Raw genomic sequence first — 16,651 nt, 5'->3', positions numbered from 1 at the left:
TCTGGTAGGTAATTGATCATTATCGTTACGTTGTCGAAGCGGTCTAAGGAACGTTGCAGCCTCCGCTCGAGTTTCTTTTCATCGGAATCGGATGGAGTTTCTCGCAGGTAGATCGCGGAGGCGGTCGCGATTACCATGAGAATGGCAAACTCGTTAGGCTGACGGTCGAGCGGCGTTGACCGTGCGGAAGTAAAAGCGGGGCTCAACAATGTTACCGTCGGACGACGTGCCTTTGGCATTGGAGGTCGAAGTCGCCACTATTAGATTGAGGTTCGGCGGTGGGCACGGCCGCCGCCGTCGCATCGGTTTACAATATCGTAAATCGCTTGCTAACCAGTTGGCCCCGCGGTATGCTAGGAATTCGGCTGGTACTCCTCTCCCTCCTCTCTTCTCTCACTCTCTGTCTCTCTTTCTTCGCTTGTCTCTCGCAAACCCCCTCTCTTTCTCTCCCCCCCCCCCCCCCCCTCCCCACCCCCGTTCGTAGTTCTATCCGTATATACATGTGATTGAATAGGAAGATGCAGAGAAGTGGGCTGGGGCGGAAGGAGGGGGAGGCAGGTTAGGGAATACTCTTGACTCTCGGCGGAGCCGAACGTTGTCATGCATCGTTTACAAGCCGAGCATCTCCGTTCTTGCGGCCAAATGGCCAAATTCACTCGCCGCTGTTATGCACCCTTGAATGGACCACGAGATATTCCTAGCTTCAAATGCTTCCGCGATCTTCCTCGAACGATCGCCTCCCTTCTAATTTGGTCTCTATCGTAACGAGGCTCGCGATACTGGAATATCAGTCGCGAGACTCGGGTAATTAACATAATTGCACGATTCCGCCTCCCACCGGGGGATTTCTACTGTATCTCGTGGCGCACGCTCTGTCTGGAACCTACGTCAGCCTTAGAATCAAGCGACGGATACTTTTCGAACGATGATTCGTAAAATGAGCGTCGCTCATCGAAAGTGAAATTCGACACCTCGTATCGTCTTTCGCGCTTCGCTGACTCCAAAGGGGGATCCCTCAAGCTGGGAGGGATGGAAATGCTCAATTTACGAATCAAGTATGGGGCTTATTTTAAAATCACTACTATATTATGGTATCCAGCGAAGAATTTTGATCCCAGGGATCGCAAGAGGCTCTCGATATCTGGCACTAGACTTTAACCTCGTCGTAACGGGTTCGGTTAACCAACTTTCTCACGGAAAATACCAGAGAAACGGTTCACTTGGATCAAATCTCAGGATAAATAAACAAACCTCTGTTCGTATCGGATTATTAAACAATTGTTTGTGCCAGAGTAAGCCACTATTGTGACATTTTGTCGATGTATTTCATAATACGCTGGACATTTCTAAAAAATCGGAACACAGTTTTCAAAATATGTACAAATTATCCAGATTAAATAAATTCAATTTTTAAAAGTCATTCCACTATTTATCGGAAGCAAATAATCGAATTTAACGCGAAGGAGCTCGCGATTACGAACGGTGCTCGGTTTTTAATTGCGTTATTGGGATTCGTTCTTCCGGGATCGGTTTCTTTTTATCGCGCGAATGTCTGATTAGAAAAAGAAAAAAATAGTAGTAGGTAATTGATCGTTCTGGCAGTCGCAGCGCTCCGTCAAAGTGCCTTTTATCGTTGCTCTTTGTTGCGGGCGTCGTTTCCCATTGGTGCGGAACGAACCAAAACGAGCGTAATGCTCGGAGCCTCGAGTGTTGGGGCTCTTTGTCTGGTCGTGTGCACGCGTAGCGGGAGATTCGAATGCCCGGCAGCAGACGGAACCGGGAACGGTTTTCCCTTTGTGTGCTCGGCGCAACAGGAGCACGTAGCGTTCTATCGCATACATCACAGTTCCGATAGCGATAATAAGGTCGTTTAGCCTTATTTGTCGAACGTGGCGGTGGTGTACAACCTATACGGTAGCGTGCCTTTAATCTGCGTTTGATTTGTTTTATGGTCGGTTGGAAATCTTTACGCTTTAGAACTTTTCAGCCTCCATTCCACATTATTCCTCCTATCGCTTCTTCCAAATTTCTAATTCTCATTTCGTTCAATTATAATCACATCGTCAGTGTATTGATTGCTATAATATAGTCAGATTTAAGAAAACAACAAATATACGCGGATTAGTATTCAGAGGTATTGGTCAATTTGTTATTGTTAGACTTTCTCATTTTTTTTTTTTTTTATTGTGTTATCATCTATTTATGATCCGTGTATTATACAAATTTATGCAATACCATCCATCTGACTCAAATCTATTCAACCGTATGTTCAAAAGAAGTTTCCAATGTCTTCAGAAATAAAGGCAGTTGTTCTAGGTTTAATAAATTATTTGTATTATGTATTATATAAGTTTGTGCAATACAGTATCATTCATCCGATTTAAACCTATTCAAACGTCTGTTCGAAAGAAGCTTCCAATGTCTTTACGAGTAAATTTGTCCTAGGTTTAACAAAACTCGAATTGACATTTGATTATTTTCTATGAGCTTTCCAAAATTTTGTCTCGGTCCACGTTTGACAAAATTAACCGGCGAGAAGTTTCGGTTCATTTAATCGCGAGCAGCATCGAATAAACCCCGGCGTTGCATTGAGAAGCGACGCCGTGTAATTATCATTAGCATAAACTTGAGCATACCTTGCAGCAATTCATTTAATTACGCGCGATATTGTTATCGGCGTTACGAGCGAGATCCAGACAAGGCTAATAATGATCGCGCTCGCGAAGAATGATTTTATATAATTACGCGCACACGATGGTTGTGAGTTATTGGATGATTCACGGTCGCGAATAGTGATCTTAGTGTCTGGGTTAATCATCGTCGAAACGCCTGTACCATTTTTCCCTTTGTTTTTTCTCGTCCCTCGGTTTTTAAATCGAATTTCGTTTGGCTTGTTTCTTCGTCGAGTCGATCCCGAGTTTCGAAAGGGGGAAAGAGACAGAGACAGAAGGGTGGGCAGAAGCGCGAAGGGTGAACGTACTGGCTGCAAAGGTAACGGACACCGGCGTTTTCAATGCGACGAGAGCACGCCATAATTACTGCCTTTGTTTCGAACAATTTATATTAAAATGAAAAGCAATCTGCATTTGTAAATTAAATGCACCCGTAGCTTTTCGTCTGCGCGAACCTGACGGGGTTGGGACGCGTAGAAGGTGGATTATCGTGATAAAGAGGAGAACCGATGTATCGGGGTGGTTACTCGCGGGGTAGATTGTGTAAAATCAAACGGATACTTCAGTCGTGTTAATTGTGCGCTGGTAGTAATCCATTGCCGTTCATTCCGTGCTATTTACTCGCTATACCGTAATATCGTTCTCGCCATCTGAACTCGAGAAAACATCCTGATTCAACGATATACTCGGGGAAATTGTCATTGTCGTGGGAACCATACATTGTTTTACTTATTATTCGAGATAGAGTGTAAACAGTAAACTAATAGTAGCCATCCAGAGTGGCTCGTATTAATTTTAAAACGTTAGTTAAATTAATGTTTCTCGAATCAGTCCTGTGTTAAATTTCTTCAAAACTGCTTCATTAAATAAGAGTTTATGTCTCTTGAGATCACTGAAAATTGTGCATGTGTGCAATAGAGTACGACTTGGATTTCAGTAGAAGTAGAAACAGTGGGTAGTGGTCAGACAAACTTGTTAAATTGAATCATCTTGAAAACGAAGCACCAAATAAAAAGATTGCAACAAGGATCGTGAGTGTTTTCTAGTATTTTTATTTTTCTACGTTCTAAAGAAATTGATAGAGAGTTTTGAGTCTGAAAGAGTTTGAGTTTGAACGACATTAGTAGATTTCTTGCACAATAAACGTCGTCATTTCGACGCATCGAAAGGTTGAAATTAATATTTTTAAATAGAATATATCCAACGAAAATAAATATCTGATTTAGCAAATGATCATCCTGAATAAATCGAACAAAATTCCCGTTCAATCATAGCGTTCATGCTCATAAAACGTCGATCTTTCTAACCCAGATCATTTTAACACGTTGACTGCCAGTCTAAAACCGTAAAATTGTTTACGATTCTGAAACTTTAATTCTAAACAATCGTAAACTACATAACTTGTCCTATTACTTTCAGTCGTATCTTCACTAAAATTTATGAAGCCTATTAAAATTTATTTTCTTTAACATTTCCACTTGAGAATTAATTGTTTTAATTCCACTGTTAAAAGTTCTGTCACCTAAATATAGGTGACGTGGCAATCAAAGTGTTAAAAATCTGTTTGAAACTGATTCGAGAACCAGCGTATGACTTTGTGCATAACATCCTGTAAAATTGAACGTCCAGTTGCGTAACGACGTTAATATTGAAGCCGTCGCATTGTTCGTCGGATCGAGCCGATACCGGTGATTATTTCTCGTCGAATCGTTTGTAGCAGCGACGCCAAAGGAAAATTATAGGCGAGGTCTGGCTAGGTTGCGGACCCGCGGCGCTTCGAGATCGAAAGGTCGCGGATATTGAAGCAAAAAGGCTGAAGAGAGACTCAAAGCGTATTGCTCATTCGCTGAAGTCGACCAATTAGCACGCTTATCAAGAAGGCTAATGGAGGTCGTGTTCAAGCCGCGGAACGCTTCTTGACTTCTGCGCTGGTAGTGCATGGAGAGATGTTTGAATTACACCGTCTGCGGCGAGAGCGTCGGACGTGCACGCGCACGTACGTACATACACCTGCTGAAAGTGCACCGGTACGCCACAAAAGTAATTTTTAGAATCGATCGGATGTAATGTTCGCTGAGTTACGATTCAACGAGCACGATCGTTGTCCTGGCGCTGTTTCGATCCTCGACAGGAGAAATACTTGTTACGTAATTTACAGGATAGAATCAAGAGGATGGAAAAAACAACAGGTGAAACGTACGCTTCCTCTACAGGGTGTCCCATAGAACCTTGAACGTCTCATCGTGTTTTCTACGAATTGTACATTCAGATTTCGAACTTAGCGTTGGAGGACTTATAAATATTGTTTGCTAGCAATTTTTGTTGAATTTAATCGACGCATATAGTGACGTACAATGTCTTTCGGAATCTAATGCTAAGTCTATTATTATATTTAAAAAATTGGAGTTGCTTCATTGATTCTAGGTTTTCACACGATTAAAGACAAATGAGGTATAAAAGGAGATCAAGTTAGGGGGACACCCTGTATACAGGGTGTTCGGCAAACCCTGGGAAAAATTTTAATGCGGGATTCTAGAGGCCAAAGTAAGACGAAAATCAAGAATACCAATTTGTTGATGAAGGCTTCGTTAAACAGTTATTAACGTTTAAAGTTCCGACCGTACTGAATTTTTTTCTCGAAAATGCGCAAGATTTCGGGGGTATGTCTATTGACCAAAAATGATTGTAATTGACTCCCGCAACCGAAAATAATTTTTCCAAAACGATTTGAAATTTTTTTTTTCCGTCGAAAAATTTCACACCTTCTCGAATTTTTTTCTAGAAAGTGGGTATGATTTCGGGGGTATGTGTATTCACCAAAAATGATTGTAATTGACCCCCGAAACCGAAAATAATTTTTTCAGAAATAATTAAAAAATTTTTTTTTCGTCGAAAAATTTAGGCACCTACCGTCAATTTTTCTTAAAAATACGTTTTTCATTTTTAGTAATTTTGTTTGACATCCTACAGAAAAGTTGTCTAATACTTTTTTGTAGGTGCCCATGAGCTCTACTTCAGAAAAAAGTTTCATTGAAATATATTCACAATTGTAGGAGTTATGGCTGTTTGAAAATTGGACCATTTTTATGGGGGTTTTCTCATTTTGCGGAGTCAAGGACCAACTTTTCAAATATTTTTGCGATTTGTACATATTCTCCATCAAAATACGCGTAGTTTGCTTTTTTAAACATTAAAATCGTCCAATCCGTTTAGAAGTTATGACATTTTAAAGATTCGCATGAAAATTCGGGCAGACATTTTTGGCCAGAAATATATTTTCGGTGAGGAATTTTTTTCTCGAAACTGAGTAGGATTTCGGGGGTATGTCTGTTGACCAAAAATGCTTGCAATTGACGCCTGCGACTAAAAATAATTTTTCCAAGGCGATTCGAAATTTTTTTTTTTCACCCAAAACTTTCAGCACTTACTCGATTTTTTTTCTCGAAAGTGGGCAGGAATTCGAAAGTATGTGTATTCACCAAAAATGATAGTAATTCAGCCCCGCAACCAAAAATAATTTTTCCAGAACGATTTGAAATTTTTGAATTTAGTTGTTAATAACTTTTTAACGAAGCCTCCATCAATAAATTGGTATTCTTGATTTTCGTCGTATTTTGGCCTCTAGAATCCTCTATTAAAATTTTCCCCAGGGGTGGCCGAACATCCTGTATAAGTACGTAGTTATTTCTCTGTTGGTGATTAATTCACAAGTTAACCGTTCGTCGACTACGCATCTATGACGAATACTTCACCGTGACCTCGGCAAGAATTTAAGTAAATTTTTACCGATGGTCTTTATGTAATATGTATTTCTTACAAGATACGGAGAATACGCAAGGTGATTTATGGAAATCTGTAAATGAATTTACATAGGAATTAGCTTTGAGGAAGTTCGGGAAGGTCATTAGAACTTTAGATTAGACATGGTTGAGAAGGGCGTGGCAAGGTTACTTTTTAAGTTTAGTTTTAAAATTGCAAACCTCATTTTTTAATGAAACTCTTTTGTCTTTTAATGAACTTCACGATTCGTACAATTCTGTTACATCGTTTGAAGAAATTATTGTTTACGAGTAGTTCAAAATAAGAATTGAATTTCCATTTCCAGAATTATACTCTAAATTATCCTTATTCTTATCGTCAAGACTGTTGAATCAGTAGAACTATATTTTAATCTTGATTCAGCTACATTTCTCTATTTATTCTCGAGATAGCACGTCTCATTAAAAATCGCACATTTCAAACTTTACAAATTTACAAAAATACTTCTGTCATATAACTATTATTAACTGGTGTGGGCGGATGAATAGAACGTATTTATTATAATTGTATAACGTTGGAAAATTATTTTGCAAGAAATTGATACAATAACAACGATTTGCCTCACACGTTTTTCCGCTCTCAATGCTCGCTTCAGTCACCAGTTTCAGACACGTCGCTCTTTCGTTCACTCTTCAATCATAAAGTATACAAATCATTTAGACCATACAGTTGTGTCACGCTCATCCCTCCATACAAAACATCGCTCACTTCATATTTATGACAACCAGTACCACAACTGGGACAGCTAATATATATTTCAAAACCTTTGGCGACCGTAGATATACCTATTGTTCCAAAACATTTTTTATCTTTCTCAATTTTCAATTTTTTTTTTCTACTATTTCCGGATAAATCGAATTTTATGTTGACTCATTTTCTGTCTAATGGATCGTATTGAAACTCGAAGTTTCTGAACTAAAACCAAAGAAGTGATACTGGCGGTCATAAATCGGACGATGCATCGTTCGAGGCGGTAGTGAAACAGATATAATGAATTGTAATGTTTTGCGGAACGCTGTAATTTCCCGGGAATCTTATCTAGATTCACCTTTGCGAGTAGATCACGCCGGTGTACCACGTAGCTTCCTAATGCCCGGGGCATCGTTCTCGATGTCTCGATGATGCCTAAGGCACGGTTCACCCTCGAGATTCCTTTCCGCGTAGAGAAGAGCGTTCCTCGAGACTTCGCATTCTTTCGTGGATACTCAGCTTTATACCCGGAAGCTCGCCTTGTCGTGGATTTTTTAGCGACTTCAAAAGAGGCTGGACAAAAGGAAGCGCGGCCACGGCTGCACGCCAAATAGACGAGAAAATAAACAACAGTTACTGTACCTCTATCACTATTATTCACGGTGAAAGTTGTTTTGCACGACGTTTGATGTTCGTGGAAATTTTTAACTCATTAAGCACTCGGTGTTCTATTTATAGAACGAGCAGAAAAACAGTTTTTTACTGGCATTAACGTTTCTTTGTAATTATTTCGTAGCCTCGTCGTAATATATTGTTGAGAAAAAACACTCAACAGTAATTTACTTGATTTTTTTACTCTGGAATATTCATTTTTTATCGGTGAGAATAAATTGAAAATTAAAAATTCTTTGTTCGGATCGCTGTGAAATGTTGCTAGTTTTACTCTTTCTTTTTTTGTGACAATTTTAAAAAGCAAAGACGCGCTGGCTTTTATGTACAGAAGAACTTCTGAAAATACGAAAGATATCTTGATCTATTTTTAAATTCCGTGAACGTGCCAGCCTCTCTCTTGCTGCTCGATTTACGAGCACGAAAATCGTTTTGCACCTCGCCTGTTTCATCCTACGAGAGAACACTGTATGACGTTTGAAAATCTCGATTAAGCAAACGGAAGCTAAGTAAATTTCGCGGGTCGTCTTAAATCGAATTGCTGAGACGAGTTGTAAACTCAACAATTAGCACAAAATGAAAACTGATAAATTATTCTTATGGGTAATCTTCGGTTAACACGGACAAGAGTGGCTATTATTAATTTAAAATTTGTCATATATTTATTCGTACCTTTCATTATTCATATTAAATTAATTGTAGTCGCTCGTGACGATTGTTGATGGAACTAATGGTTATTCTTCGTACTTTCGAAACAAGTCTTTAGGAATATATCTTTTTAAATCGTGTGAAAAGGGTACCTCCGATTCTGACTCGATACCACTGAAGAACAGCCATTAATTTAATCAGCGACGGTCGTAAGTTGCAAGAAAATAACGATTAATTTAATTGTGGGTCGTCTCAAGTGATTAACGATTCTAGTCAGGAGCGATTAATTTCAGTGATCGAACTTGCGTGAATCGTGATTAATTCTGACGTCTGCGTGTTTAAACGTATTGCACAATCGATTAATTATATCACAAGAATTTTTGAAAATCCCTACAATATAGCGAATATCATAATGAATACTAACATAGATACAATGATATTATTGAAATTAATATCATCGGTATCTTTGGAGGCCCCCCAGCTGGCGGAGATTCCTAAGCCCAGAGGTTTTCGAGGTCTCGATACTCGAAATGAGACGAGATCTCAAAACTATCTTGTCACTCGAGAATGTCGAGAATCTCGAAAATTCACGGATTCTCGGAAATATTCGAGAATCTCGACAACGCTGAGAATTTAAACGATTAAAGGGACAAAATGAACAAATTATTTGTTTATTTATATTCGAATGCTTTCTTCGTTTAATAAAAATGAACTGGTCGAGGCGAAGCGGAACAGAAATCATCGAACGAACTTGAAATTTGAAGTATTTCGAAAACATATAGGTCAAGAATCATAGCGCGTGTACAGGGTGGCTTGTCGTAACACGAACCCGTTAATTGCTCTCGACATCGCGCTTTTACCGAAGGAAAACGATGATTCGTATTGCTCGTTGCGTAATCACGGTCTCGTCACGGAGAACACGAGAGCTGTACACGTTATATTTGCAATATGTAACTTGTTTGTTGAGCGAACGCTCGTCTCCACGCTTTCCGAAGATGCTCGTGAGCGTAACCGCGATTCGCTTGCTAGTGGATTATAATGTTACGATTTCACTGCGTGGCCGTGTGAAAGTCGGGACGTCCGGTCCTTTCCAGCTAATGCAAGAAAAACTCGCCTCGTAAATACACCTGTTATTAAATTCTGCTACGCCGGCCCGCTCGCAATTTGTTACGTTTGTCTTTTAAACGAGATTTTAGTTATCGCGTATTCGCCGTATTTATATAACCGGGAGGGGGGGGGGGGGGGGGGACGCGCGCGTACAATGTGTTTTTAGGCACTTTAAGTAACCGTTAAGAAACTTTAAGTAACCGTTAAGAAACGCGAAAGGATAACTCGATGTGTAATAATAAAGTCATTTTCGGAGACGAAATCGTAGAGTATCGTCAGATATCGTTCGAAGCTTTTATTATTATTTTTTGACGTTTCTAGGTCGTTTATAAACAAGAATAAATTAATTTACTAAAAAATACGTGAGTCGGAATTGTAAAAGAAACGACCAGTATAAAAGATTGTGGTAATTTTTAGGGGAAAATTGTTTGTTTAGTATTCTTGAAACTACAGTGGACCTAATCCAGATAAAAATCATTACTTATCCCCGCTTTCGGTGGCTTCGATTTTGTCACTTGAAAGCGACGAGTACGAATTTTTTACAGTATAATAAGCGTACCAATAAGCGACATTACCATTTCTATAAACTGACAGCACAATGAGTTTATAACGTGTCGATGCGCGTAGGTGCAATGGTTGTTTAAAAAGTTTTGCTTAGCAACAGCGAAACACACTTAGCGAATATTCAACATTCGCATTACTCAAAATATTCACAGTTTTCTACATGTACAATCTCACTGTCTGCATTGTAGGTGCACCCACGTCGCTGTCATCCTGACCTGCCCGAGAAATCCTCATGAAAGACTGGGAACTCAGTACTCAGAATAGCATCGGTATTGTAACCATTTCTTTTTTATTTTTCCCCCTTTTTTTTTATTAAGCAGTCCGCCATCGATCGCAACTACACGTTAGAATCTATTTATTCTCTCTTTTGCTATCTACTTGTTTTCTGAGTTTTCATCTTTGCATACGATGCTGATGGCGGTGGTGGTGGTGGGGTGGTGGTGGTGACGACGATCGTGCTATTTACTATTATTGCTATTACAGCGAACAACGAAACGCGCTGCTGGCACGCTAAAAAAGAAATGCCTGTAACTTTCGTTACACCGTATTACATAGTCTCCTTTGCGTGATTATTAATTATATTTTTTGTATCGTCTCGCTTGCGTAACATTACGCTGCAAAGCGTAAATTTTACGCTGCCGATATCGAGGCGTATTTACGTAACTCGCGGCGAAAAATCACGAAACGTTCGCGCGATTTCTCGTGTGTTTTTATTTCAGGATTTTCAATTTCGTCCGACAAATATTTTCAGACGTAATTATTTATTAGAGATCGCATAGATTATTCTCGTTCAAGAAAGTAAATCGCCAGTAAACGTTGGACGGAAATAATAAAGAAATTTTAACGATAAATTATTGTAATAAAATATACAAAGTGTTGTATCGATGGTACAAACGAGCCAGGTGATTCTACACGAAATATAGAATTAAATTTTTAATGGAATGTAACTTTTTCGTTAAAATTTATTTTCAATTTTCTTTTCTTTGCACTAATCTGTATAATCGAGCATATCGTGGATGTTGTTTCCCTTGTAAATCTTGATGTCTGTGACACTAAAATGCTGTTAACCCCTGGTTTAACGTGCACGGTACACAAAATCAAATCGAGACCGACAGATTTCATGAATAGAGGCGCGGGTGAGGATTTGTTGTTGGAATGGATCGCTCGAAGAGGGTAGTAAATGGAATACGACATCGTAAACGAGCGAGAGGCAGCATAAACGAGTGAGCCCGCTGCATGTGTTGGTAGCAGCGTTGGGCAAAATGTAATTGCAATTTATAATTGTCAATTAACAATTGTTTGTCGATTACTACTTGTTATTGACAATTGATCGTCGGTTATTATTTGCAATCAGGATCGTTCCTGAGTCGTTGGCCGGCCAGGTGCAAACACAACATCACCGCCTTTGTTATTTTAATATTACTTAACTGGGGAATTTGATCCGCGAGTGTTTTATTTTATATTTATATATACATAGTTTTAAACAGTGTTTACGTAGGAAGGAAATTTTTTAATTTGCATCTTTAATATTTCTAACAAATTTTATTAGTATTTTACTTATCATACTTTTTACTTCTGACTTATCTTTTAAAAAATATTAAGGAAAAATTATTTCACATAGTCTCAGCTCTCTGGGACTTATTCATAGAGCTTCAAAATTTGTCAACAATACTGATATAGTCAAAATTCTCTATTGTGCTCTGACAAGACTCATTTTGGTCTCCATATTATATCAATAATAAGACTGTGGATTTTTATGCATTTATGGGAAATTTTAATTTTCAAAAAACTACAGAATGCACTTGATATACAAAAACATAAGAAATACCTAAAGTAAGATACGAATTATTATATTACTTCTTTTTGTACTAAAGGGGGTTTCCCCATTAATAAATGAATAATATTAACGTATCTATCAAAAATAAATGTTTAACATGTCCACGAGCAAGTTCACGGATCCACAGATATCAATCTACGGTCACCTCGGGGTCCGCGGATCGCGATATTTTCAAATATTATGTCCACTCGTTAGGTTTTTTTTCCACTGTGTAAGCGTGGATGTCTGCCAAGAAGTCGTCCTTTCGTTACGAATCGATTCAATTAAAATATCGCGGCACGTCGCGACGCGGGTATTTCCGTCCCCGTCCCCTCGTCCGCGGCTGAAAGTTTTCCCGAAGAATCGTAAGGGCCCCGGAGAATTCCAGGTCCCGCAAATAGAGCGATCGTTTCGCCTGACTCTTAATGCGAGCCTCACCGTGGTGCACGATAATTGTCTTCGTTGTCCCCCTTCCGGTTCTTCTTCGAATCGATTGCCGCGAAACACGAGGTCGAAACCAGCCGCTCCGCAAAAGCTTCAACGCCGTCCTTTCCTAGAATTCGCGACGTATCTCTCTCTCTCTCTCTCTCTCTCTCGTGTTTCCTACCGCTCTATACACACACACACACAAGCTCTCTCTGTCTCTCTTAGACCGAGCACGAGAGTGGCCGCAACCGCGAATTACTTCGCAATTTCCCGAAATTGCGCAATCCGTGCAGGCTAATGGCCACCGGACTGCCGGATGGCCACGTTGAGAGGGGGTGGAGGTTGACGGTAGGAGGGCGACAGTGGTGGCGGTAACTGGGAACGCTCGAAGGGATGGACCGGTGGGAGGGAGGGGGGAGGCGAGGGAACCATTAATTAAGCAAAATCATAAACCCGCCGGCCGGGGCACGGTTGCATTGAAAAATACAAACGCGAGGCCCGTTACTTTCACGAACAAGATCTCTCGGCTCTTTTGCCCGTGTGGCAATGCGCTCTGTTCTCTCTGTGGGACTGCATCGCGCTGCAGTTTGCGTCAGAGGGGATTTTATCATTGGCGCAGTCACTGCGGTTCTCCGCACACCGTCCGCGATACGCTACTTTTCTCCTACCGTTTCGCGCGTGCCTCTCTTTCTTTTCAAATCTGACTCTCGAACCTTTCTTCTCCCCTTTGCGCTCGCGCCGTAAATCTAGCAAACTCGAACATCACCCCAGAGAAGACGCAGAGAATTGGTGATTGTATAAGACAGAATTAACCCCTTGACGTACGATTTAATTCCAAATAATTTTTCAAATACTATTTAGTTTTGTTTAAATTTGTTTGTACAAGGGATTTCTGAATTTTCTATTTATTTAATCCTCGGTCGATCGACCCCGAATCACATTTAATTTCTATTTTGGCATCTGGTACGGTAACGAAAAATATTCGAACGTTAGAGTATACACAGATTTATTTCTTTTATATATTAACTGTTTATTTATTCTGTTTCTATGGGAGAAATAATTCATTAGAATTATAGAATTTTATAAATATTATATTCTAACTGATAGTATCGGTACTTTAACTACAAAGAAAACTTTTTCTGCTAAGTTTCAACCCTGTATTCTATACTAGTAGGGTAATTGGTAGGGTTATCATTTACAAAAAAGATCAGGTATGTCCCTATTATTGATTGTGATCTTTTACTTTTTGTCATGGAAACATCGCAAAGAAATTTGACATCAAGAACTTATGACGAATCAGACTTGTCACTGTACAACAAGGGTGTAAATATGATAATACAGTTACATTAGACAAAATTAAAAAATAAATAAAAAAATATACAAGATCGCAAGACAAGTATTAGTCGAATGAAATAATTGATTTTGACGCTGAACCATTTACGTAATTCAATTAGTTTGCAACTGTTTCGTAAGAAAGTGTGCTGGAGTTGCTGGTAGGTGATCAGAGTAAAGTCTCCTGGCGCGAAGGATTAATCGGTTATTCGTCGAACGGTAATACGCATATTATTTACCCTAATCCCAGGGATGCAACTTTGGCTCGTGTACCAAATTTGAGTAACTATAGGGTCCAAAGTGTTCGACTACTAACGCCAATCCTTTCAAGGGGCGATTCTACGGGCTTAAATAAGACGAAAATCATAAATAATGAAACTGTGTTCGAAACTTTTTCACTTTCCAACCCCTTGATCTCAATGAAACTTCACATTCTCGTCTCTCGCGATCTACTTAGGTTTCGAACAAAATCGAATATTTAATTTTTCATTAAATTTTATGTAAAAAGGTTGACATTTCTCTTTATTTCCTCCAATAAAAGAAATTCAAGTTCTTTCAAAGCATTTTGGCCTATAAAATCATCGCTCGAGACGGTTGACTTTTTACGTATCGCCAGATTATAAAATATAATTTCCCAATAAATTTATTTTCGCAGCACTTATAATTGACTCTAAACCGGTGTATGAAAATTACATTTAGTTTGAATTGGGATTAACGAAGAATTTGTTGCGCGTACACAGGAACAGGGGTAACAATGCGTCGATTCGTTGCATTGTTTTCGATTATTCAGATGACTGAGCGACACGCGCGATCGAATTGGTTTGGTTAATGGCCTTTGAATCGGGTTTCGTTCTTGTACGTATACGGCGCCGTCGATGCTTTGCGTAACTCAATTTGTTGATTTTACTGAACCGGGAACGTTTAGCGAAACTATTTAAAAACTTCGTCGACGCGGCTGTAACAATCGATGGAAACGATCAAATTATATTTTAACCCGCTGTTGTAGTTATTTTCGAACTTTTTGACAAAAACCCTCTCCCTGGAACAGGAATCTCTCTATCCTCTCTGTCGCGTTTGTTTTTTTCATAATTAAAATACAAAATTCTTTACGCTTTTAGAAAAATAAATACCAAATATCTTCACTCGATCCATTTAAAATCGTGATATAATTTTCTCATCGTTAAAGGCTTTTCCCTTGTGTTTTTTTTTTTCGAACGTTCCAATACAAATGAAAATTACACTCACGCGTCACGCACGGTAACGAAACGTTGATTTTTTTTCTCTTAACCGCGAGTCGACACGATCATCACTCGCGCCAAGAAAAATACGACCCGTCGGTTTTCGGTTGGTTTCTCTTCGCCAATCGTTTCCAACGGTCGTCTCGAGCACAGTAATTATCGAAACGGCTAATTGTCCCGAAGTGTTTCTTGCGATAGCTTCATCAACGTCAATTCGATCGAGCCCAATTACGATTCCTGCGAACGCGACGGTGTCGTGTGCCGGGGCCGGGTTTTGCGATACGTATCTCTCTCTCTCTCGACGCGAAAAAGAAAATAGAAAGTAAAAATTACCGGTCTCCCGCTAAACTGTTAGCGACCGCCGAGGCCCGGTTGGTAAAAATGGCCTGGCCAAGATATATTCTTAACTGCGTCGGGTGTTACGTAGTTTCGAACGCGAGTATTAAAATAACCGAACAGATTGTCCCGGCTATAAATCTGACCGTGTATCGCAATAGAACGGCCGGTTTATCCGGTATACCGGTTATTTGAATTTTCAATGACGCGATTGTCGGATCCACGATTATTCGGACACGTGATCGAACGTTCTTTCGATGAACTTCGCCTCAGAATTTTTGGCATGGATAACCCTAACACGGTCAGTTTACACCGTGTCGTACGATGCTCGGATGCGGTACAATTTTTTTCTCAGCTGGGTTAAATGAATTCGAGGCGAATAAAAAATCACTTAACGTTGGCGTTGACACTTGTTTCCATAGCAATTTGTCTAGTTGTGATTTTTAAATTTGAAGCAGTACGTAAAATTAGTCTTTCGCGATATTACACGTGGTTATTTGCTCTTTTCCCTGATGGGGATTTTTAAATAAATTAGACGCTGCTTTTCAACTGCTATTTAAGAATTTTGCAATTTTTTGTTTGGTTTAGTGTAAAAATATGGGGATCTATTCTACTTTTATTTAAACATTTTCCAAGGGCTAGTGTAGAATTTTCTATTTATTTAGATTTTAAACAATGACGAAAAAAAGAATATTTGTATCTTGAAATGTTGAAGAATATATGTGGAAAGTGGCGAAAAGTTTCATCAAACCCTTATGCAGTAAAAAAATTGTCAACTATCACTTCTCGTTTTACGATTTTAGATGAGTCTTCCCTCTTAACAGAGCATCTTTGGGACAAGTTAGACAGAAACTATTTATAATTATACTATAAAAAATAAAATCATTAAAAAATAGATGGGTAAAAACTAATTCAGACACGTTAGAAAAATGAATAAATAGTACACCATAATAAAGGCGATATCATACTTTTTACTAACGATGTTATTATTTGAAATTCTACAATATCACAGTTTCCAATAATGTACATTAATATTAAGAAACGACAATCTTATTTCCTTATTTCCGGACATAAACCGAGAAACTTTTGTTAATGTTGCCATATTGTTTCCTCAGCATCGCAAGGGCTAGATAAATATATTCTATTCGCCTTCATTACGAATTTATTTCAATAAATTGTTAAAAATACCGTCGCTAGAACAGAAGATAAATAAAAATTGCGTATGACGGTCCATGTTGGAGGGACGTTTAAAGAGCCATCGACCATCAACGTCGACCGTAAACGCGCGGAGCAGAGAAGTTCGATCCTCCGGGGTTCGTCGGTGAGGTAAAAGG

At 39.2% G+C, this 16,651-nt stretch overlaps 1 protein-coding gene across 6 annotated transcripts in view; it reads left to right on the top strand.

Moving 5' to 3' along the window:
• Scalloped (TEA domain transcription factor 1 homolog scalloped) overlaps positions 1-16,651 on the top strand; it is a 200,324-nt gene that overhangs the window by 63,237 nt on the left and 120,436 nt on the right. For 5 of the 6 annotated variants that reach the window (XR_013080495.1, XM_076775060.1, XM_076775061.1 and 2 more), the window contains exon 2: positions 10,358-10,438. The exons of the other annotated variant lie outside the window; for it this stretch is intronic. Coding sequence is in view for 4 of the 5 variants with exons in the window: in XM_076775060.1 (XP_076631175.1) it covers positions 10,402-10,438 (37 nt within the window). In the remaining variant the exon portion in view is untranslated. The remainder of the gene's footprint in view (positions 1-10,357; positions 10,439-16,651) is intronic. 6 annotated transcript variants of the gene reach the window in all.

This window comes from Colletes latitarsis, chromosome 10 (genome assembly GCF_051014445.1).
Source record: "Colletes latitarsis isolate SP2378_abdomen chromosome 10, iyColLati1, whole genome shotgun sequence".
Classification (NCBI taxonomy): domain Eukaryota; kingdom Metazoa; phylum Arthropoda; class Insecta; order Hymenoptera; family Colletidae; genus Colletes; species Colletes latitarsis.
Note: the sequence above shows the minus strand (reverse complement) of the source record. Positions and strands in the feature narration are given on the sequence as shown.